This window comes from Sparus aurata, chromosome 1 (genome assembly GCF_900880675.1).
Source record: "Sparus aurata chromosome 1, fSpaAur1.1, whole genome shotgun sequence".
In the NCBI taxonomy this organism is placed as follows: domain Eukaryota; kingdom Metazoa; phylum Chordata; class Actinopteri; order Spariformes; family Sparidae; genus Sparus; species Sparus aurata.
In genome coordinates, this window is record NC_044187.1 from 21,806,275 (window position 1) to 21,831,428 (window position 25,154).

At 41.3% G+C, this 25,154-nt stretch overlaps 1 protein-coding gene across 3 annotated transcripts in view; it reads left to right on the plus strand.

The window, feature by feature from the left end:
• mast1a (microtubule associated serine/threonine kinase 1a) overlaps positions 1 to 25,154 on the plus strand; it is a 77,799-nt gene that overhangs the window by 47,494 nt on the left and 5,151 nt on the right. For all 3 annotated transcript variants that reach the window (XM_030416841.1, XM_030416852.1, XM_030416861.1), the window contains 20 exons: positions 546 to 621; positions 3,857 to 4,066; positions 4,162 to 4,263; positions 7,801 to 7,933; positions 9,783 to 9,850; positions 9,999 to 10,075; positions 11,506 to 11,714; positions 13,036 to 13,174; positions 15,131 to 15,263; positions 16,504 to 16,669; positions 17,081 to 17,182; positions 18,207 to 18,329; positions 18,482 to 18,591; positions 20,002 to 20,165; positions 22,667 to 22,911; positions 23,203 to 23,460; positions 23,567 to 23,799; positions 24,233 to 24,355; positions 24,461 to 24,597; positions 24,919 to 25,106. In XM_030416841.1, the coding sequence (XP_030272701.1) occupies positions 546 to 621; positions 3,857 to 4,066; positions 4,162 to 4,263; positions 7,801 to 7,933; positions 9,783 to 9,850; positions 9,999 to 10,075; positions 11,506 to 11,714; positions 13,036 to 13,174; positions 15,131 to 15,263; positions 16,504 to 16,669; positions 17,081 to 17,182; positions 18,207 to 18,329; positions 18,482 to 18,591; positions 20,002 to 20,165; positions 22,667 to 22,911; positions 23,203 to 23,460; positions 23,567 to 23,799; positions 24,233 to 24,355; positions 24,461 to 24,597; positions 24,919 to 25,106 (2,996 nt within the window). The remainder of the gene's footprint in view (positions 1 to 545; positions 622 to 3,856; positions 4,067 to 4,161; positions 4,264 to 7,800; positions 7,934 to 9,782; positions 9,851 to 9,998; positions 10,076 to 11,505; positions 11,715 to 13,035; positions 13,175 to 15,130; positions 15,264 to 16,503; positions 16,670 to 17,080; positions 17,183 to 18,206; positions 18,330 to 18,481; positions 18,592 to 20,001; positions 20,166 to 22,666; positions 22,912 to 23,202; positions 23,461 to 23,566; positions 23,800 to 24,232; positions 24,356 to 24,460; positions 24,598 to 24,918; positions 25,107 to 25,154) is intronic.

Genomic DNA, 25,154 nt, shown 5'->3' on the forward strand with positions numbered 1-25,154 from the left:
TTTGGTACCTTCAGTATATAGAGCGGCTGCATTGTGCTCCTTGACGTGCCTCATTATCACTATTCATATCACACCTTTCTCTGAAGCTATAATGTGTTTGCCCACAAGACATCCCTTCATGACATGCTTTTCTATGGTGAATGTCTAATTCAGCTCTGTGTGAGCTGCAGTGGGGTAGAAGTATTACGTCTTAGGGGCTTCTTCTCTGCCACATGTTGAGTTTGCTTTGCCTTTCATCCCAGCATGTGTTAGAAAGTCTACATGTGAGTCCGATGTCTGATGATTATGATGAGTGCTTTGCGACGTGCATGAGGATACCGGATCCATTAGAGGAACTAAACTGAGTGTACTGAATTCCTGATCAATTGATTAACATAATGTACAGACAGGACATGTGGGGAGGAAGCAGTGAATTAGTCCTTCGTTAAAGTGAAAAAATACATCTCTCTGTCTCTCAGGCTGCCTCCCCTCACTCCTGCCTTCTTTGTTTTTCTCACTCAGTCCTGTGTATCACACTCCTGCTCTCTGTGTTTGTCTCCCTTCAGCCCGGGGCGCTCGCCTTCCTGCTATGACAATGAAATAGTGATGATGAACCATGTCTACAAGGAGCGCTTCCCCAAGGTCAGCCTCATACACACAAATACACAAGTGTAAAGCACAAACACAAACAATATGCATGCAGTCAGTGGCCTTCTCTTAAACTGTTCTGAATAACATTAAAACCACTTGGTAGATCAAGGATTCAGTATGCTTCTGATTGCCTGTGTTTCAAACAACTAGTCAACAACCTAAAAATCATTTTCTAGAATGTATGGAGGATGAATATGGAGGTAAATAGGTCCTGAGCTTGTTGGAAGATATGCAGGTTTCTGCAGTCCCAATCCCCGCTGGGATCCAGTGCAAATTAGAATAGAGACTATTGTAGCCAGATGTTTGTAAGGATGTTTGTGAGGGTTGGGCTCCAGCGGAACAGTCGATATGACGGCTCTTGCCAAAGTGAGAAGGTTTCCTGGGGTTGTAGGTCAGGTGGTAGACTAACATCATAGACTTGACAGTGGGGTGTTAAGGCAAGGTCAGGATCGGAAAGGCGGTTGTATTTTGGATATCACCATATGCAAAGTCATATAAGCTAGCGAAACATTGCTCCTGTCTACCCTGGAGATGTCTGGTGCCTGGAGCAACACTAGGATAGCATCCTGTGATAAATGCTGTATACGTCTCGCTGATGCCCTGAAGGATAAACCTGCAGAAAGAAGCTAGAATCCCCATATGGTCTGAGAGCAACAACTGATCATTCACAAAAGTATTTTCCCTCAACAGGGAACCGCTGAGTCTTAGTAAGACTGGGCGTAGGTGATAGGTGTCTACTAGAAAATGTTAACATGCTTTAACATTCACAAAACACGTAAACTGTCGTAAACTGTCCAGTGTTGCAGCACCTCGATTCACCCTGTGTCTGCCTATCTCTTTAAAGCTTCTGCTGCTCCGCAGGCACTGCCCACCCCCTCACCTCTGTCTGTGGTTTAGCAGCCAAGGCTGTGCTAGTTGAATAGGGGCTGTCTGCAGTCCTCCATCAAGTGTTTTGATGCTTTCATAGTATTAACAGTATACAGCACACAGACCTGCTCTCTAATTAAATAGTCTTTCTACTAAAAGGGGCCTTTAAGTCCTGGATGTTACTCATCAATCTTGGGATCACAGGCACTGAAGATGTATGTTGCAAAAACTTCCTATGACCCCATCCCAAAGGTCAAACTACAGGCTGTTAGGACAAGCCGGCATCCATTAAGTAGTCCCGTATACATCCTGATAACGTGTTTCCCTCACACACACACACTTGCGTTGTACTAAGCTGTTATCTCCCGTGTTACTTTGAAAGAGGCTTACTCTTCTCCTCTGACCTCCAACATAAAGGCAGCTTTCAGTCACAGGGCTGCGGCTAAGATTTCATTTCACTGTTCTTGGTAAGCTGTTGACTCTGCAATGTGTGAAACCTCCTGGAGGTCGGCCATGTCTGTAGATGGTAGAGTCTGACCTTCTTTGATCTCCAGCACAAAATCAATTAGATCACTTATCTTGACTTATATACTCAATGTGGATGCATGACTCAGTGTCTGCGAGAGTCAAATGTTTCCATTAATGGGGAAGTGCAGAGCAGGAAATATATGTCACCCTGCATGCAGGTTTACACACACACACACACCTGTCTGTACTTAATGAAACACACACACATACACCATTACCATCATCCTGCTCATTCACAATAATATGTTGTGAAGCTGCACAAACGAGGTTCCCACATACTGTTGCACGCTGCCAGGATTGTTTAACAGGAGCCTACATTCTGATAATGATGCATGTGTTTAATTTTTTTTTTATCTAGACTGCCTTGTATTCTTCCCAAAAGACTACTTGAATGCTGCTGGCTTTTTCACATGAAGTATTCTTTGTGCTGCGTGACATTTAAAGCAGCTATACCCAATATTTTATAACAGCAGTGAATAATGTGACAGTGTTAAATGATGAGCCCAAAGAGAATAATCACACAAGCCTACAGATCCCCAAAGCTTTACAGAAGAAGTTCAGCTCATTGTTAATGCTGAAATAAGCCTGACAGTTCACTATTTTGGTTTACTCTCACTGCTCTCATAGAGCTGGTTTTTCGTCTGCAGCTTTTTTAGTGAAAATGCCACTGCACATTGTCTGGATTCGCACCCAACACTAGACAGACACAATGGGACAAGCATGCGGATGGAGCATTTAGGATCTAAAGAGATATATATTTCTCCCAGGAAAGGTTGGTGGCGACCAAAACCAGAGCTATACGAATTTTGATAATAATAATTGAACTGCATGGTATGTAAATAAGCCCTGATAAGTTGGCATTATCAACTTAAAATATGGTAATATATATGTTAATGCTGGGATAAATGCTATCCCTTAACGGCCAAAGAAGGTTGCAATTATAGGCTGAAATGACCTATGAAGGCTTTGTCCTATCTAAGGCAGCACCTGCTCAAATCAAGTGAAGTAAATTTTATTTATGTTGGCCAAAATCACAAATCACAATGCCTCAGTGGGCTGTGCAGTCTGTTCAGTGTATGACACCAGATGTCCTAAAGGCTCTGACACACCATGTTGACAATCAGCCATCAGGCACTGTGTCAGTGAGCCTCAGTGGCTCTAGTTGGCACCGGACATCCCTTGTCAAAAGCTTCTAGGCCAATTGCAGTGCAGTTTCTCTTAATATTTCTTCTCTGTCTCTTGGCCACTGCTTAATCTTAACAACGGTTTATATATATTGGCAGAAAGATATTTTCTTTCATGCAAGCACAGAACCTACAAAGCTTCATGGCCACTGGCTGTCCTCTCTGCAATGTGTTCAAGTGCAGCTCTTTGTCCGAGACACAGGAAACGTGAGGTGACGCAACAGTCAGCCTTCGATGCAGCTGGTGTATGGTGTCAGTTTGATGTATCGGGGCTTAAGACCCTTGAATGGAGTAAGGAAAGACACCTCACAAAAAAGAAAAAACATTTTAGCAGTGGGAGGAAGAATCACATCCCCCTCTGATGTTTAAGTTTGATGAATAAATTAGTTTAATTATTACATTATTACGCACAGATTAATTGATATCTCAGTCCAAACAAAGGAAAATATGGAAATCTTTAAGGGCAACAAACAGCTCTGGAGTCATGTGGCATACTGCCACAGAGGGTAGCCAAGGTGCCGGGTTGTCCCAGTCAAGGGGAGAAACGTGATGAACTGACTGCCTTTCATGATATTTGATATGAAGTCTCTGACATTAAATCAACTCCAGGTGACGTGACACTAACTGACCGTCTCGTATTCAATCAGGCCACAGCTCAGATGGAGGAGAGGCTGGCAGAGTTCATCCACAACTACTGTCCAGAGAGTGTCCTGCCTCTGGCTGACGGGGTCCTCAGCTTCATCCACCACCAGGTAGCCGAGCTGGCCAGGGACTGCCTGACCAAATCACGAGAGGGCCTCATTACCAGCGTCTACTTCTGTGAACTGCAGGAGAACCTGGAGAAGCTGCTAAATGACGTGAGTTTCGGAGGTGGCTAGGAACGTAAAGGGATGCCTCGGCTCGAACTCTGCACGTGTGTAACTGACCCTATCTGTCGCTCCTTTTCTGTCAGGCGTATGAGCGCTCGGAGAGTTCGGAGGTCACCTTCGTAATCGAGCTGGTCAAAAAGCTCTTCATCATCATATCTCGTCCAGCCAGGCTCCTCGAGTGTTTGGTGAGTATCATCCCACTATCTGATAACGCAGTCACACACACTGATAAGGATTCACAAAATGAGCATTTATTGAGTCAAGATAAGATCGAGACAAGATATTTTCTTTTCTTTTTTTTTTTTTACTTCCTGAGTGTGTTCTACTTGCTGGTGCTGGTAAAGACTCCTGTCCTCCCACGCGGAGATGGAGGGTCAACTTCTTCACACTGCAATGGCATTAAAGAAGGAGCAGAACTGGGTCAGGTTGTCTACTGTGTATTCAGTCTGAAGTGATGAAACACAGGGTTTCTAAATGTGTCACAGCTGGAAGCTTTGCTGTCACTCTGCTTGTTTAAAAACCTTTTACATTGTTTTTTTGTTTGTTGTTGTTTACTTGCGACAAATACAAAGATCATTTTAAATCTTATTTTCCCATCAACAGTAGTTTGGTGTGGGTACGGGGATTCAAAATAAAGGACATTTATTGATACACTGATACAAAGAAAGTGCTCTCTGAAACAAGAGACCTGCATGTAATCTCATTAAAAACAGAGGCAAGGTGTGCCCACATCTCTGTCTTTGCCCATTTGTGGTATAGAATAAAAAACCTTAAATCATGTCAAATTAGCAACATCAGTATAGACCCACAGCAGGAACATATCTATCCTTTGTGCCCAGTGACTTTAACTCCATGGCTGCAGAGAAAAGAAAGAATAAACCATCATCATATCTCAGTATTTCAGACATGAGATAGAAGGAGAAAGCATTCGTAACAGAGAGTAAGATGTATAGATACATTTAAGATGTGTTGATGAATGTACTCTGAGTGTCTTTTCTGCTCTGCATAAATTGAAATAATAATTTGATCTTTTGAGCTGCCCTCAAAAGGACTTGGATATAGTTTATCTTCCTGTTCTAACCACAAGAAAGTGACAAGTCTTTGTGAAAGGTTCGTCAGGGGTTCCTCGGAGGATTTCCCTCTCAGATCCTGATGTTTTTTCTTATGTTACAGGGGCATTCTTCTGATCTGAGTTCAGTGTACTTGCACGAGGAGTACGACTGTGTGAAAACAGTTGTATAAGCACTTCTGTGGCTCTGGAGAGAGAACTACAAAGTCTCATAAATAACCTTGATAATATCCTCAGGGTTATCTTGAGACTTTTAATCCTTACCTTGTATACCCAGTTTGAAAAAAATGTACACTTAGATGGTAGTGAGTCTAGTGAAAGAACCTAAATGTACTTGTAGGATGACAATTCAGAACATTTCTGTTGCTTTGTCTTTAATCATCCTTTTAATAACATTTCTTTCGTGAGTCCCCGATTTCCTCACATCCAGGGTCACTGAGGGAGGTACATCTAGTGTGACATTTTTTCAAAATTTTTGATAAAAATAAATACTCAGTATTTAGAGAAACAGAATCATGAACTAAATAAACCAAGGGCCTTGAGATAAGAATTCTAATGTAGAAGAATTAATCCAATTCATTTTTAGATGAGATTGGACTCGATGACCGTAACCTTTGCTTCCTTCAGTCATCAGTTAAGCTGCTATGACTGAGCTCTGCCCTGTTTTCTCATTTAGCTCTGCTCCAGCCATCAATAATTCAGCTCCTTTTTTTAAGCCTGTGAACAAAACGCTTTCATTAGCAGGAAGCCTGAGAGAATTTGTCATTTGGTAACACAATTCAAAACATTACAAAACAGGGTACATACAGTAGATATCCAGTATGTCACAGAAGGACCTTCAAAAGACTTGATATCATTGAAGGTCCTCCATCTGAGATTCTGTGCATTAATCTAGCAGTTGTTGTGCCCTTGTGTGTTACCATCCAAGCTTCTCTGTTCGGTAGCCTCAACATTTTTAAAAAGAGACTAATGCTGCATCTAAAAATCCAACCTCTTCTAACGTTTACTTTCTTTTAGAACTTGTGTGGCATATTTATTAGGTTCACTCACTTTAAGAATACTAATGTATGTGTGCACGTGCCTCCAGTAAATGTATTTTCACCTTCAGTTTCTTAATAAATATATATATGAATATATTACGCACAAGAGGCCACAGTTTTCGTTAAGCTCAGACATGCTGCACATCTCTGCAGCAGCAGAGTACACGCTCATTGCCGAAGGATATTTTTCCAACTTAACTCAAAACTGTAAAATATTCTATCCACTTCCACCACTTGTCAGCCTTCTCAGCAGCACGTCAGATCAGCTGGGAGACGGAGCCGTGTCCTTGGCATGTTGATACATACACTAACTCACTTCAACCTACTTAGTGTCTCTGTGTACACTTGAGGATTAGCCATACCTGGATATTGGCGCCCTGATTGATGGCCTCACATGTTCATCATTGCCGTTGTCCCTCCTCCCACCCTCCCAGCTCATCTTTCCGTTGCCAAGGCAACCGTCGGAAGGGGTCGATAGGGTCAGGCAGGATGTGGATGGGACTTAAGATCCTCACGGCCCTTAGGTTAGAGAGCAGAAGACACACGGAGATAAAAATGTTGTCCACGGCCGTAGAGTTCATTTAGCATTCAAGTCAGTCGCCAGGTCTGATTTGGTGGAAATGTCACACAGTCAGTAGGCTGTTAGCTGCAAGAATATTATCCTGGAGCCGAGCAAGCTATCAGAGAGGCAGGTTAATTCCCCCTCTCCGTACTCTCTCTTTTTTCTCCGGTCGAGGGGCGCAGATATGAGAGTGCAGGGGAGGAAGGAAATGATCCCAGCTGCCCCGGGCTCTGCTTTCTAATCAAAATGTTATTCCACCAACAGGAATGAAACTGAATCCCACAGGACATCACAAAAGACTGTTTCATTGGGAAAAAAGAGATGTTGCAAGAAAGCAATTTAAAGTTTGGAGGTGTATTAACAGTGATTGTGTTTGTTTGACAGCCCAATAGAGCTGGTCCTGAATTTGTAGCAGGTTAAAGTAAATCCTATTTTTGTGATTATAAGGGGAGCACAACTAGGATTACATGGATGCTGGTTGACACAATAAAACATCAGTTCAGTAATGGTAATCCTTTTATAGCTGTTATCTCTTTGTTACTGCTATCCAGGAAGTCCATGATCTTGTGTCAAAACCCAGCTGCAAGGCTGGAAAAAATATATTTGTATATATTATATATGTTATCAACACACTGGCATCAATAGTAGCCCCCAGATACAAGATTTTTGATGATAATGCAATTTCAATATTTGTGAGTATAAAAAAATCTGATAACAATCAGATAATAAAGATATGGTTTGGCTGTCACAACGATATTATGAAAATATAAATATTTGATGCTAAGCCACAAGGTGTGTCTTCTTCATATGACAGTTATCTGTTGTTGAGTTCTCATTATAGTGAATATTTTAGTATTCATATGTAGCTTTTAAAGTACATTTGAACTCTCTCTATATATATACATATATATATATATATATATATATATATATATATATATGTATATATATATATATATATATATATATATATATATATGTATATATATATATATATATATATATGTGTATATGTTTTAGTTTCCTTTATCACTTGCACTTTATTCAACAGGAGTTCAACCCTGAGGAGTTTTACCATCTGCTGGAGGCAGCGGAGGATCACGCCAAGGAGGGACAACTGATGAAGGCAGACATCCCTCGATACATCATCAGCCAGCTGGGGCTGACCAGAGACCCTCTGGAGGGTAAGAAAGAGTTAGAGCCAAATCACATATCAGACAGTCAAACAAAAACATGTAAAGGAACAGTTCAAAATGTTACGCTAATTCAGAGTCAGGCCAGAAGGCGGATACAGCTCTCATATCTGCGTGTTAAAAACAGAGCTGTAGCATGTAGGTGATTAGCCTACATTAGCTTGGCATAAAGACTGAAAGCAGCGGAAAACAGCTTGCTTAGCTCTGTCCAAAGTTGAAAAACTTATACCAACACCACCAAAGCCCCTGATTAACACATTCTTTGTTTAATCAATACATAAACAGTAAGGTAAGAATGATAGTTTTGAGGAAAGTTATGCTAGAAATGACTACCCTTACACTGTTTTTCTCAAACATGTACTCAGTTTTTGAGCTAAGCTAAGCTAGTCACCTCCTGAACAGTTGCAATGGCAGTCCTAGCTAAATGTAGAAACCGAAGACTGGTGGTCGAATTAACCGTAATAATTCACCACACAGGAGCAGAGAAGCGTTAGCTGTTTACGTGGGTAACATTAGCAAACTGCGAGCTAGTAGCCTTTCTTTCTAAAAATGTATTTTCGTGGACATGTTACAGAAGCATGTCTCATCATACCTTATTTCTCCTTGTTGACAAGCTACATTTTGTATTTTTTCAATAGGAACATTTTTCTTTTCTCCAATTTCTGACACTTCATTAATTCATGCAGGAAGCACAGGCTGTACTACTGTACTTTGTCCCGCCAGGCTCTCATTTTGAGTGTCAGAATGGATTTAAGAACTTAATTGACAGGCTTGAGACTATGTTTCATTTAATTCTCATTTCCCAACCATTCTTTTCAGCTCCTTTAAGTTAGTGTGTCCTGCTGATTTGTCCCGATTTCATAACAATTTAAAATTTCCTGTTTGAGTGCAGCTGACTTAAGCTATCGATCAGCCTAACTGCAGCGTGAGGATATGGGAGATGTGGTTGGATCATTAACTGGCTGGTGGAGCGGTGACATCGTCTTTCATTAATCATCAAACTCGGCCCCCAAACTCACAGCTCTCATTCACATCTGCTCAGCTGCACTCAGTCTGATCCATCAGTAGATGTTTGTTATCTGATGGGTTCAATGATCCGGAGTGACTCTACTCAATAAACCTCTGTGGTTTTTACTTCTGAAATCATGAAAAATAAGGGCCTGCTAGGCCTTTCTCCCATAATTTCAGCTCTCAATGTGCCACTTGATATCTTGAGCTCACACTTTTCTTTGCACCTTCATTGTCATGCAGAGACACACATGCACACCCACGTAGCTGCCTGCACAGCCACACTTTCACGCTCTCTTTTCTTTTCTTGGTTCTCTCATAGAGACAAGATCAGTTGTTTTCAGCGGCAAATGCAAACTGACAGAATATACGATTGTCAGCCCGGTGATTTTTATTTTAAATTGTGTTAAAATGTACAGAGAGGCTTAGTAAAGGCTTTGCAAAGTTAATTACCATTCTATTATTCCCCTGCTTTAACAAAACAGTGCTATAATCAGTATATTCTAGCAGCTGTCACATACAAGAGTGGAAGAACACCGAAAATTAGCTGCCAGTGCTGCTGGAGGAGGGAGGGAGTACAAAGTGAGAGCTGAAGGAGACAAGTAAATTTTAATAGGAAGAAGCTATTTTAATTCTCATGTTTTTCTCTCTGTGATCTGACGGGTTCAGCTGTTTTTTGAACTTGAATAGCTGTTTTGTTAAAGACGTCTGAGCAGCTGCAAATGTTTTATCTGCTCACAGCGGCGTGGGAGGCCCGGCGTTTTAGCATGGAGAAATGTCTCTTTTGATTCTGGCACAAGGTTTGCTTGTTAAAAAATATGTTGCTCAACAGAAATCGTGAGCCTGGACAGCTACGACAGTGAGGGTCCACATACTCCAGAGACCGATGACTCTGCAGAGGTGAAGATCAAATAAACACAAACAGATCTGTGTTCACATGTCAACACGCAACCACTGAAACACACACACACACACATTTGAACATTTCATTTAAACAGCCTTTGTGTTGATTTTAATTATAGTTTTAAAATGTTGAATGTGTCACCAGGGAAAAGGAAGAGCCATTAAACCACCGAGCGAAGAAGATTTTCAGAGCATTAAGCTGATCAGCAACGGAGCTTATGGGTAAGAAATGGATTGAAACCTCAGTGATCTGTTATTTAACCCAAGTCTTGAGTTAAGATTTGTTCAGCCTACTCTTTTGTCAACAATCACCAGTCATGCTTAATATCATTTGTTCTTTTCATGCAAGATTCAAATACACGTTGTGTATTTATTTTTTTAAAGACCGTAAAAGATGCAGCACAATAGTGGAAACAGGAATCAAACTATTTCTACTACTAATAACACTGCTGCTACAGTGTTCTGGGGAAAATGGTCAGTGGTAATGTATCATACAAGATATTCTTGTAAAATTTACATTGTAAATGTTAATTCTTAAAACTATGATATGTTGTGTTTCATAAGATAAAAACGGAAGAAAGAAAATGTTTTAAACATGGATGACGCATAAGACTGATTTCACTATTTACATGTGAAACATCTGTTATCTGGATTTCTTGGAGATGGAAACAAAAGCCCTTTAAAAGGTGAAATTTGGGATTTTAGCGTTTCTTTCTGTACTCTGTCACTTGGTGCACAAACACATTGCCGGCAAAGTTTACCTGTAATCAAACAGATGTGTGTATGTAATGTTTTTTTTGTTTTTGTTTTTGTCTCTAAATGTATTTAGTGAAGTTTCACTGAGAGGAATCTTATCTTTTACACAAATGCTCTGATCACATTCACAAAGTTACACACATTCACACCCACAGGGAGATCAGCTGGCCACTGAGCAGCTCCACTGGGTTGGTGGGCGTTGAAAGATGAGTTTACCCAAAAATGAAAATTCAGTCATTATCTACTCACCCTCATTCTGCTAAACACAAGTGGGTCGTGTATGTTTACAAATAAAAAACACAAGTCAAGCTAGTGCGCCACTGCAGAGTGGATTTGCGCTAATGCTTTTAGCTTTAGCAGTTACAGTGAGGTTTTTGGACTAAAAGGGTTATTAATTATGCCTTTTAAAATCAATTTTGGATCTTTGGGGCTTCCATAGACAAAGATTATGACAGGCGAGCTTAAAACAATTCCCCATCCACTTCAGCTGTTTCGGAGAATGCTGCAACTGTTTTGCTGTGAAGCTCCAGAAATGATTCAGCGAATACAAAACAACTCACTTGGGTCGGGGTTGGATACATAATGACTGATGAAATGAAATGACTGCATTATTGCTTAATTATCTCCCTGTGTGTAAGAAAAAGGATATTTCTGAGGCAGGCTTCAAAGTTTCAGCTCAGGACTGAGAAAACTCTCTAGCTTGGGGCTTGACATTTTGTGCCGGAGGATTTCAAGTCTTAATATCCACCTTAATATCTACCCAACCACACTGTATGAAATTCATACGTGGAAGCAGATGGAATATCCTTTCTATTCTTAGACCCCTTCCCTCCGTACTTCATCTCAGCACCAGATGTCTCCTCTTTTTTCATTCTTCCGTCTTGCCTTCTCTGCAGCGCCGTCTACCTGGTGCGCCACAGAGAGACTCGTCAGCGTTTTGCCATGAAGAAGATCAACAAGCAGAATCTGATCCTGCGGAACCAGATCCAGCAGGCGTTCGTAGAGAGAGACATCCTCACCTTCGCAGAGAACCCGTTCGTCGTCTCCATGTTCTGCTCCTTTGAGACACGAAGGCACCTGTGCATGGTCATGGAATACGTCGAGGGTAAGGGAGTCGGGTCTGGTTTTATCACTCTGAAGGTGGATTCAAATTGAAAGGATATTACAGATTTATGAGACCGCTCTGAATAGGTGACTTGGTCTTTTCTCTTCCTGTTTGCCCTTCATTCCTCTGTGTCAGGAATCTGAGCAAAGGTGAAATCAGGTTTCTATCCTGTTTTAAAACCACACTTTTCAGCCTTTTCTCACTGGATCGTATTTCCTGATGTATCAGGAGAGAGTTTGCTTCTTTTGAATCTTTTGTCTGGCTGCTCTTGCCCTGATCGTTCCAGGTTTGCACTTTTTGCTCTAAGTGCTCAGCCTTTTCATTTCATTTATTTAACTCTGGTTAAAGTATCAGCTCAACACCTGAATAGAAAATGATGCTTTTCTCTGCTCAGGAAATGAAAGCAATACGATGGAGTATAATCATTCGCTTACATTTCCAGAGGGGCTGATGAGACTCTTATTTCACTATCACAGTGATTCTCAAGCATAAAAGTCAAACAAGGTCAGTGGATTCGCACTGCTGCTCCTCATCTTCCTCTCCGCTGTGCTGGATTCGGTGGAGGGCGACTCAGGACAGCTCTTATGTTGCCATACAGACACACTGAGGCATGAAGGGTAGTCGTGAGTGAGTCATGTATGATGACACTGCCAAATGTGGTTCAGTGGGTGCAAAAGGTGGATTAAAGCCAGGAAAAAGAATATGAACTCTAAAAATAAAATGTTTAAACCTGTTAATAAGCACAGGTTCAAAAATAGGAATATTCTTAATTACTGTTACTTACGTATTATGATGCCATATTCTTGCTCATCAGAAGATCAAATTATGTCATCCATCTGCCTTATTCTTAAAATAGAGTTACAATTATACAATTATGTGTAAGACTTAGGCAAAAAACACATTTTTATGCTATATTATTTAATTATCTGCAAGCAAAATCTGGAGAAGACATCAGCGATTTTCCTGCTGGTTATGTCGGTTGTTGGATGTTATGTTTCTCTTTTGGTCCATGGCTGTTCCTGACTAAACACTCATTTGTGCTGCATTATATAAAGGAAAATTGCAAGGCATTTGCTGTCACTTAACTTCATTTGAGATTTATACATCACAGGTAAGTTTCAAATACGAAGTTAGAACCTGCCTGAGCAAGGTTTTTATATTCTGTTTTTACAGCACTGATGAATCAAACGTAAGCACACTGGAGAAATTATCAAGAGACTAGGTTTAACTATAACGTCTTCATAGATGAGGCCCCTGCTGACTTTCTGTTGCTTTTTTAGTTGTTTCTCAATGACAGTAACTTGTGTTTCTGTGTCCTCAGGTGGTGATTGTGCCACTTTGTTGAAGAACATCGGGGCTCTGCCTGTGGAGCTGGCGAGAATGTACTTTGCTGAGACTGTTTTAGCCCTGGAATACCTGCACAACTACGGCATCGTCCACAGAGACCTCAAACCTGACAAGTGAGTGTTTTAAAGCTGCAAGAATCCATATTTTTTATATTAACACTGGTTCAAATGACCATGTGTAATGTGCAAGGGGTGGCTTTAACAACCAACCGCAGATCCTCTCGGCTCTAACAAGCATTTTTTCTCTCATTGTTGTTGTTTTACTGCCAAACATGGTTTCTCGCCCCTCGAAGGCCCGACTTCTTCATCCTCTACTGTTGGACTGAAGACAGATTAGACGCTGCAGTAACTCAATATTGTCTCTTCAAGTTCAAAGTGGTATTACGGGACAGGAACAGACAGAGGCTAGCTGATTAGCATGCTAATTTGAATAGATATTTCTGCAACACATTACATAGACATCTTTGGCAAGACGTCAAATGTGACTTGTCAAGTGGCTAAAGATAAATTAATGCTGCTCTGAACTTCCTGTACGGCAGGGGTACTCAAATACAAATCTTAAAGGGCCACAAAGATTTTTTTCAATGACTCAAAGGTCCATGTATTGAGGTCGGTCAGGCCACATGCAATAATATTGTAATATTCAAAACAAAATGTCCTTTTCATTCTAAACAACAAAATACAAACTAAAATAAAATGTAATTCCCATTTTAACATAAATTAAAATACATAGTTGAATATTTCCTCTTTTTGTTTGCCTTCAAACATTGTGTCCATCACTTCAGTCAGGTATTATTTAATTTGATTGTGACATAGATGTGACAAGAATCCTGCTTGCAGCTTGATATGACGATTTCAGTGCATTTATATGTGTTGTGCTTATCTCTGAATTTGAGTAAATGTCTCTTCAAAATTCCTATGCTTCGTCTCATAATGCCGTCAAATTGGAAATCTTCATCACAGCTTCTCCTGGCATATTGTAATGCACCTTGTGGACTGTGGCGCAATGACTCTTGGGTATTCTGTTGGTGTTAATGTAATTATGGTTCGTGAATGTGTTTGTGAATAAGATGATATGTAAGATGGTTGTGGGTTAATTCATGTCATTTGTTCTGTGATTAAATGGTGTTGAGTTTTAACAAGGATGATAAAAATTTTGGCACAGTGAGTGAAAGGGTGTTTGCCCGGAGGAACTCCCCGTCCATGACATTTAAAGTGAAATAACATGATGAAACTAGCTTAAATGTTAAACTATGCAAGGCCAAGTATTTGTTAACGCTGCATTGTCAGATCCATGGACCTTGTCCTGGTTGGAGGGAGAATGAAAACAAATTTCAAATTCCATTTCCTCTGAGTTGCCAATTTTCACTGTCAGCTTTGTTGTAGCAGTTTACTTTGGAACACGCCATATTCAATCTCTTACCACCGGCAAAATGTGAATACGCGAACTGCTCCGAAAACGAAAGTGAAACTTAAAAGTTGCGCTCGCAGCAGTGAGTGACCCACCCGTCTGTGTATCGTTGGCATGGAGACGAGTCCCGGTGTACACGTGCTGACCCAACCAAAACACATGGTGAAGGAATAACAGTTCGGGGGCCACAAACAGGAGGCCGGCGGGCCGGATGCGGCCCGGGGGCCGCCTATTGAGGACCGCTGCTGTACGGTGTCAATACGGATAAACTAGTGTCCTCTGGGAAAAAATAAAGAATAAAAGGCAAAGTGTTTAAATAGGTCAGAAGATATGAAATATTGCAAACATGTGATCAGTCAGATATGTCATGGCCAAAGGTAGTGGTAGTAAAGTTTTTAGGGTGTCTGAGATTTATTTACCACTAATATGATTGTAGCTCAGGTCTACTCTGGTCAACAGATTACACAGAAAGAAACCAATATATCAACTAAAACACTAATGTCCTTTGTGCATTCATCTGCATCTCTCTCATGTCTCCATATCTCCACCCTAGTACTCTTCCTGTTCTTGCAACCAATTGAAAACTGAATGTGACGATGAAAAAATTAGCACGTACTACATAAAAAAAATTTGAATGTGTGTTTTCTGTCTCCATACAGTCTACTGATCACCTCCATGGGACACATCAAGCTCACAGACTTCGGCTTATCAAAGATGGGTCTAATGAGCCTCACCACCAACCTGTATGAAGGACACATTGAGAAAGATGCCAGAGAGTTCCTCGATAAGCAGGTACAGCATGTTAACTAGGTTTTCTGGACATTAATTGAAGCAGTTTATTACCCCATTATCAAAGAAGAAAGGCCTCGGACATTTATCCAACAGTTGTATGAATGAGCTGTGTAATGCAAAATTAGTGTCGCTCTACGATCAGACGTGTGGTGGATGAACAGGCGACTGGCATTTACAGCATCTTTTAATCTTCTCCAGCCATGCATGTCAACCTGCCAAGTCATCCGGCAAAGTCAATAATCTCCAAATAAAGACATTGCATTACAGTGCTTCCTGTGATGTCTGAATGAGTGACTCATTAATGCCCCCCATCTCCATCACAATACCATGTTGTAATTATTGTTATTGTTCTGAATTAAACCAGTCACAATCAGTCAGATTGGCCCGTGTGTCCTCCAGCTCGTCTGGGTGGAAGCAGACATCTGTTTGTCTGCCAGAAATCAACACACATCTGCTGATGAAACAGACCAGGGCTTTGCTTTTCAAGATTCTAGTGGAGATTTTGATTACGAGAGTGTCAGTAATGATGTCTGGGTTATGTACGACAGCATGCACATGTGTAGCCACTCACACATGAACACACACAGTGATTATTAAAATGAAATCTTGAACGTGCAAATGAACAGTTTCGATTTTAATGCCTCTAGTATTAAATGGTTTGTTTGTCCAAATTACAAAAAAAGGAAAATTAAAAAGCAATTTCTCACTTACCACAGGCAAAATGTAGCCATGCAAATGTTCTAAAATCTCTGCCTTTGAGACTTCTGCTGCCAAACTAAGGATATTATTCAAATGTCATTTTTGGTGCTTTCAGCATTAACAAATGACATTTGAAACTGACTCAGCAGTCATGTCTTCATACAGAAACAGGTTCCCAGTTATTACTGAAGGGGCCACAGAGGTTGCTGTGAATGGTTTGCAGTTTCAAGTTACTCATCAGTCTAAAGAATCTGGACATTTCACTGTATTCATGTCTGTAAAGGTGCAAACAGCTCCTTTCATCTTTGTGTTCTCAGCAATGGATCTAAAAAAAAACCCCAAACTATCTGATTGGCTTCATGACAAGGTGCAGAGTGGTGCCAAATTTTCTTCACAAGGCTGTTTTCATGTTCATCTTCTGAAGGGGGAAAGTTTCTCTGTGCTAACTTTAAATCTAAATTTAACATGTGTACATACAAATAGTTTCATTGAACTGACTCCTTCTGTCTTCCCTTTGTTCCATCTTCTCTCCATCACTCAGGTATGTGGTACTCCAGAGTACATTGCTCCAGAGGTGATTCTCCGTCAGGGCTATGGAAAGCCGGTTGATTGGTGGGCCATGGGCATCATCCTCTATGAGTTCCTGGTGGGCTGTGTGCCTTTCTTTGGAGACACTCCGGAGGAGCTGTTTGGACAGGTCATCACAGGTTAGACAAACCTAAATTACTCTACACTTCTAGGATGACACATTTTCAGTCATCAAATTCAAACCATAAAGCCTGTACAGTGTGTTTCCATTCAAATGGGTTTCTGGGTTAGTGTCTTTTTTTATAGTAAGTGTTTGCTAGTAAGTGGTCTTAGCTATTTTAGGAGTGCCATAAAGTTTGTACTGTATGATTTAGGGATCAGTGTTCAAGGTGAACTGTTACCATTCTTTTATATGCTCTGCATCTCAAGCATGTGATGTAGTTTACGTTTTTAAGTCTTAATATTTTTAATACAGCCACAAGTAGACTGGTTTCGCACTTGTTTAATATTTATTTTTCAGTGGTTAGTACTATTTCACAGTTTCTTCCTTGTTATTCTGACCATTTGCTTCTCTTTATTCTCTCTGTTAGATGATATAGTTTGGCCAGAAGGTGATGATGCCTTGCCTGCAGATTCCCTGGCCCTCATCTCTGCCCTGCTGCAGACCAACCCTCTTGTGAGGTTGGGTACAGGTACTAACTTTGGCATTTACTTTATTATCAGAGCTCCAATCGGCATTCATTTCATTTATGGCTAAGACTGTCGAGTAAGACAGTATCTATGAAATAACTCAATGTGACTTTATACATGCATTCATCCATTTTATGCTGCTTATCAGAGGCTGGTTTGCGGCTGCAGCAGGCTAAGCAAGAAAGTCTAGATGTCTAGTCTCCTGAGGAGCATCCTCTTGGGGGATATGAGATGTATCCCATAATATGTTATATATATTCCAGCATGTTCTGGATCTCTCCTAACCTGACATGCCAGATGGTTTGTTTTCGAAAAAAACATCTGGAAACGTGCCACTAGAAACTGTTTGGAAAAGGGCAAACACTTTCAAAAGATACTTGGCAGGTGATTGGAGGAACCATCTGTTTATCACTATCTACATGGAGACAACAGTGGGAGAGCGTGACCACCAGCGGAGCCCGTTGTTATATCAAAATCTTGCTAAAGTCGGGAGAGGAGCAAAAACATATTTTCCATCAAGAAAGCCTTTAGCGCTGCTCTTTGCTCTTCTTTAAACGAAGCTGCCGTCTCTAGCTCCCAGTTGCTCCTCAAAGGATGCTGATTGGTTCAACCACTGTGTGTTCGGCTACAAGTGTATGACTTGATGCCTGACAAGATGGGTTCTCAAGATCACATGATTACGTCCTTATCAGACTACTGAACCACCTCAACAGGCTCCTTTCAGAGCAGTCGCTCTACACTGAGCTCCTTACACTATCTCTAAGGGTAAGCCCAGCCAAGCTATGGTGGAAACTTATTTTGGCTGCTCGTATCCTCTATCTCACTCTTTCTGACTGTATTCAACTTAAGCAACACACTGTAAACGCTCTTTCCGACTGAGGGGTTTGATTGGGTTTGGGTTTGTCACTATGAGAGCCACGTTTCATGTGGACATCGTCATGTGATCCATTGTTGGTATAAAAATGTTGAGTTTACTGTCCATTATGAATGAGGCTGAGGTTGTGTCGTTCGTGCCCCTGCCTCCAGGTGGAGCGTTTGAGGTGAAGCAGCACTCGTTCTTCACGGAGCTGGACTGGAACACTTTGCTGAGACAGAAGGCCGAGTTCATCCCTCACCTAGAGTCAGAGGAGGACACCAGCTACTTCGATAGTACGTTTGGATTTATGTGTCTGTAAAGTACAGCAGTTACATCAATATTAGGTTTATGGGATGTGCAATAATTTTCTGGCACCGCTCCGTTCAGAAATGCACATTTTATGTTCAACTGACAGCTCTTATATTTCATCTCCCCTCCCTGCCAGCCCGTTCGGATCGTTACCATCACATCAATACGTACGACGAGGATGACACCAATGACGATGAACCTGTAGAGATCAGACAGTTCTCTTCCTGTTCTCCTCGCTTCAGCAAGGTCTGACTTTACCCTCTCTCCTCTTTCATCTCTCTCACAGCCTCACTGTCGTTTGACTCTGTTTTTCTCACACTGTGTCAATCTGTTGTATTTGTCATTTCATTTGAAAATAGAAAAAGGTCTGAGACAATTAAATCAAGGTCGTACTGTGCAAAGAGAGGCACCTGGAGCCTTGACTCAGGTCTCAGAATGATTCCTTCTTATTCCTCTTGTCTGATTTCTATTTTGAGCCTCTCAGAGGCACACCTTTAAAGTCTTTTGCCTTTCAACAGATGTGTGTTTAATGACCCAGACAATCACTCCTCCCTATTTTCCCCCTTCTACTCTTTCCATCTCTTTTAATTCTGATCTGTGAGTCTCTCTCTCTCTTCTCAGTGTGCCAGCGTGTTTCTTTTTCTGTCACGCTCTCGGGTGGGATTTTCCCACCTCATGCTGTCTTTTTTTCTTCCTCTGTCAACTCTCCCACTTCCATCCTCTCTCACTAGCTGTGTCTTCCCATCTGCCTTCCCTCTGTCTTTCACCTGGTCCATCCTCTCACGTTTGGTTTGTGAAGGCGTGAAGGAGCTCTTTGGAAAATCAAAGTGCCATTTTGAGGGGCCAGTTTCAATTAAATTGGAGATGTGTTTGAAGTTACAGTCGAGGGCTCTCGAGTACTCGAGCAAAGGCCTCTGCTGAATACAAACACATAATGAGGTCTGCAGTTAACACATGCGTATTTGATGCTTAATTAGTTATTAATGTGGAGCTGCAGTGATTAGTCACGATTAGTCCATGGTAGAAAATTAACTAGCAACTATTTTGACAAGCAATCATTTGGTATATTTTGTTATCAATTAAACTAGATTTTATATTTATTATTTCATTATACTGTGCTAAACTATACTCATACTAATACTTTATTATATTTAATCTTCTACATTAGAAGGCTATGTTGTTGCGTGTATGGCTATGTTGTTGCGTGTATTATATATTATAATATACAACTAGGCAACGTATTTAGTCAAAATTTATTTAAGACCAAAATCTGATTTGTTGACATTTATTTTGCCATATTAACATTTTTTATTTCATAGAAATGTATACTAAAAAGAAAAACGCCATGTTAAATTCGCATTTAAAACAAAACACGGCTAAATACCAAATTACACAGCTAGCTGGCACAAGATCCTGGCTGTTATTAAAACTTTCTTTTTCTTTGCTTTATGAATTTTCCTATGAATTAGTTTAATTAAAACCTGATATCAGTCTGATACATATTATCAATATAAATATCTGATACCTGAAACAAACAAAGAAAATAAATGATTACAGCTTACAAATAGCTGTCACCCCTCTCACCAGCTGTATTATCCAGAGCTGTTAATAACTAACGGCCCAAATGGTTATTGATCTGACGGTGTCCCCCTGCAGGTGTACAGCAGCATGGAGCATCTATCTCAGCTGGAGCAGAAAGCGACGACCTCTGTGTCCCGTCGGGAGCACAAGGGCCCGCGGGAGGACAAGGTGACCAAGAGAGAGAGCCTGGGAAGCTTCAGCATGAGAGACAAGAGCTGGAGGACTGGATCCCCCGAGATGTGAGAAGTGGGCTTTATTCAACGATTGCTTTGTGAGGCGTGTTTGTGATTTCTGTTTGGAAGTGAGGTGGCGTGTTTGCCTCAGATAGCACTGAGTCAGAAGGTTCCCTGTAGGTTTTTTTTCTTCTTCTCTTTTTTAGCAGCCTAGCTGTCACACACCTCAGTGTGCCTGAATAACAGCTTTCATCCTCACTGACACAAATTCTGACACTTCTCGTATAAAAAGAACTTTGTGCGAGTGTGAGTTCTCACTGACTCTGAGTTAACAACAGATCCCACCTCTCCAAAGTTTAGAAAACTAGGAAGGGAAAATGTCCCACAGAAACCCTAAATGTGACATTTTTTTTCATAATTTGTTGATGAATGATTCAGAGGTAGTGCTCGTCTTACTAAAAGTGCGTCATTTTCCAGTTGTGCTTAAGGATAATCATTTGTAATTTCAGGACTATTGAATGCAGGTGATGTAATGCTGTCCCTCAATAGTGAAACTGTTAACTCACAGTTATTAGCAGACATGAAGAGACCTCTCATTATCAGTTTTTAGCCCACCCAAATGAAAAATTTACTCTCATCTTGGGTCTAGATTAATTAAACATAATTCTGCTCTGTTATTATGCCCGTCATGCTCTGGAGCAGCTTGCAAAGTCTTGAACCTGCTGCGTCCAGACTACATATTATTACCTGACACATTGCTGATTGAGAGCACACAGCAGAAATAGATAACTCAATTTCACCTCAATCTTAAGAAAGCATATGTCTGGTTTTCAATTCATATGTAAAATACAAATCAATCATTCATACATTCTGTATTCATAATCGTTAGAAGATTTGATAAGGTGGAGGTGGCTCATCATTTATTACCCTGCATATTGGATTTTTATCTTCTTCCATATCTAGTGTGAATTATCAGTATCTGGCAGCTATGATTACTTTTAGACTGCAGCTCATTACATTCAGTTATTTCTTTAAATAAAGGGGCCCTGTGGAGTTTTTCTGTCAACAAACAAAAGCTATGTTAACATTCAGTGTTACTCACCAAAACAAATTGTGTTAATCATTGAGCTTTTTAACAAATGAGTTGAATGAATTTAGCTCCTCATTTGCAAAGCCATTATTTAAATTTAAAAAATAATTTTTCATATACATCCTTTTTTTTCAACAAGCAGTCTTCTTCATCTGTTCTGCTTTTGCCAGCGTCTTGCAACATATTCTGGCTCATTACCACCACTTGCTGATCGTTGAAATCGTGTGACACCATTGACAGCACGTGTCCTCATGTGCATGCACATCACAAATCATTATCTTTCCTTTTTTTCTGTGTAGCCATGCTTGTGGCAGGGCACTAGATATGGCAATGTATCATATTGAAATATCTCAATTATAACATGGATTGCCATGCCGTTTTGCACAGACATTCATGATCCTCAGAGGACAAATTATGATTTGAGGAGTTTTTGTGGGGCCACCATGAAGTTGAAAATTTGGTGACCCTTCGAATTGGATCTAGTGCCATCATAAGGTCAATATTGATTTTGGTACAACACTCCCTTCAGCCTCAGCTGTACCTTGTATGCTAATCAGAAAATATTTGCAAACATGGTAAAAAGGCAGCTTTGCCAATGTTCAACCAGCTTCACTACGTATCACTACAGTGTTGCTAGTATATGTTGTTGAACAATGCTCCTAGAGCCTTCTTCGCCTTTGCTAGCAAAAATCCACCTTGGATCAAGTGAAGGGCTTCTCTCCAAACTCTAGTCAAGATGTCAAAACTAGGCCTTGTTGATGAACTATAAACCAAAAGTTTGTTACCACACTACCTATTTCTTCCCTTAAACCTCATCAGGGTCATATTTTCGCATACTATTTAGCTACAATAGAGAAGTGGCTGGTATTGTTCCTGTACTGTGGAAAAAAGGCTGAAAACATCTTTCAACACAAATTGAAAAACTGGGCAGTGTTGATCAACCACAATCCTCTTCATCATCTGTCTCTCGCCTAAAATGTTTTCAAAAACATATTTTAGTGTACTGTGTAGAATACAGTATTATTTCCTGTTTCAAAACGGATGCCGAGCCAAAACGAAGCACTGCCCAAGTCTCAATACATCACCCAGCAGCTTGAGTGTTTATTGATCAGTGAGGCACAGTGCATTCTGGTTGTTGTAGGTTTTCTACCTTTTGACCAAAAGGGGTTACGACAGCCCCTTTTCTCTTTTTTCTCTGGTCATGTTGTGCCAATTTCAAAAATATTTAAGTCTTCCTACTGCGTAGACTACCCAGTTTTTAATCTAAGGGCCATTTTTCCAGTGGTGAAATACTTCTTCAACTGAGATGGTGAACATAGTAAACATAACACCTACTATGTTTGGGCATTTTAACATTGTCATTTTGAGCATGTTGGCAAGCTGGTTAGCATTTAGCTCAAAGCACTGCTGTGCATAACATCCTGAATGATACACTGTTTGCATTCTCTTATGTGACTGTTTCTGTGTCTCCTCACAGGAAGCGCTTGTCTTGTTCAGAGTCCCTCTACATGGAGGGGGATGCAAGTCCTCCCCTTGGTGCTCGTCGACGCTTCTCAGCACTGATGGACACACATCGCTTTGCCTCACCACAAGACGGTGAGCCGGACTTCCTCTCCCGTCAGGTGCCCATTAAGGTCCGTGGGGCCTCGCTGGACGGGACCAGCATCCCCTCACCGAGCCTCCTGGAGCAGAGGAGCAGTCTGAAGGAGATCAACGGAGCAGGTGTGTTAGCAGGGGGAGTCTCTTAGGTAGGGAGAGGGTGTGAAGGCAGAGAGGGCAAGGAGAGAGAGGGCAAAAGGGAAGGTGATGAACCATAAATCAGACAGAGACAGCAAGGGGGGGTAAGAGCAGAGGAAGTGAAAAAGCAGCCTGTAACACCTCATTACATGGCTACTGCTGAGTGAGTGGGCAGCTGGAAAATTCTTAGCACTGCTATTTTCACCTCTGAATGCTACTAACACCAGACACTAACTTAAATAACTGTAATTTCCACCTGCTTTGACTTCCTCACAGATAAATCCCCAAGACATGGAGAGACCGCGGGAGTTACCACAGCCATCAACACATTATCCCCAGGTCCTGCAGCATCCGGTCGTGACGTGATGACTCCCCTGTACGACCCTCTAGGGCCGCGGGCCACCAATGATCTGGTCCTCCGCAGAGCACGCCATCAGCAGTTGTCTGGTGATGGAGAAAAACGCAACTCCAGACCTGGAAACAAGGTCATCAAGTCGGCTTCTGCCACGGCCCTGTCTGTCATCATACCATCAGGTGAGAGGCCCAAGGAAAGACGAGAATGACATCTTTTTGGGAATATTAGTTTGTTTCACTTTTCTACAATATTTCATTCCTCTCTTTAATCTCTGCCGGCCTCCAGTGGAGCAGCATGGTGGCTTCTCTCCGCTGGCCAGCCCGATGTCTCCCCATTCTTTCTCGTCCAACCCATCGTCCCGTGACTCTTCACCCAGCAGAGACTTCTTCCCAGCAGTCAGCGTGCTGCGCTCACCCATCACCATCCATCGCTCTGGAAAGAAGTACGGCTTTACTCTCAGGGCCATCAGGGTCTACATCGGAGACAGTGATATCTACAGCGTGCATCACATTGTTTGGGTAAGAAACATATAGTATGTAGAGTTGGAGATGTCATGTACTGAAACTGAAGTTAGTGACCTTACATGAAGGTGGTGCTGTCACGTGTGTATTTTAAAGTCTAGGCATTAAACAGGGATCAAAGAAAACAAAAGACAATGAGATTTCATTAACATCTCCAACTGTTGAGTAGCTGGTGAATGATTTAAGTTTCGGGGCACAAATTTAACCACTTTGATGTGTAAAACAACCTTCACTAGTATTATTTTCAGTCCAACTAAAAGGAAACAATAAATTCTGTCCTTTAATCTGGCAGCACACAAATGAAGACTGAAGAACTTCAAGCTCATCTTTGGATTGATTGCTGTCAAAATACTGTCCTGTTAATGTTAACGTGTAACTTGTTTTGTTGTGTTATGAATTACATTTCTAAAAATGTTTTGTGAATTGGAAGCATGTGGAGGACGGTGGGCCCGCCCAAGAAGCTGGCCTGTGTGCTGGTGACCTCATCACTCATGTCAACGGGGAGCCTGTCCATGGTCTGGTCCACACTGAAGTGGTTGAGCTCATCCTCAAGGTACTGAACTGTGTACTGGAAACACTTTGTTGGTCCATCAGTTTCTGTAGGTTCTTAATTAAAGGCATTACTGTTGGAATCATTTAATGTCATTGATCTGTGTAGAGTGGAAACAAGGTGACGGTGACAACCACGCCTTTTGAAAACACTTCAATTAAAGTGGGTCCCGCCCGCAAGGCTAGCTACAAGTGTAAGATGGCCCGACGAAACAAGAGGACTGTGGGCAAGGAGAGCCAGGACAGGTACGAGCTTACACACCTGCACCACTGCAAATGTCTGTGCTGTGCTCAGGGTTTGATTTTCCAACTGCATAGCTCTTTAATTTAATGCATTTTGGTCGTCTAGCATGAAATGTCAAGATCTTTCAACATCCTGTAATTAATAACAACAAAGTGAGTTATAAAATAAGTTCACTGTGATTGATTATCTTGTGTCTGCAAGTTGATTTTCATCAGGAAAAAACTCTGAATGCTTCTGAAAATGGTAGAAATGTCAAAACCACTGTTGTACTCTGTTTAACATTGAGTGCTCAAATATTACTTTTCACCCCGTCTTTTCTGCAGTAAGAAGCGTAACTCATTGTTCCGTAAGATCACGAAGCAGTCCAATCTGCTGCACACCAGCCGCAGCCTGTCCTCTTTGAACCGCTCTCTGTCCTCGAGTGAGAGTCTTCCTGGCTCTCCGACTCACAGCTTGTCTGCCCGGTCCCCGACTCAAGGCTACCGTTCCACCCCTGAGCCCTCGTACCTGGGTAGGACACAAGATTAGAAACAAATTCCTGTTTAAAGATTGTACTGAG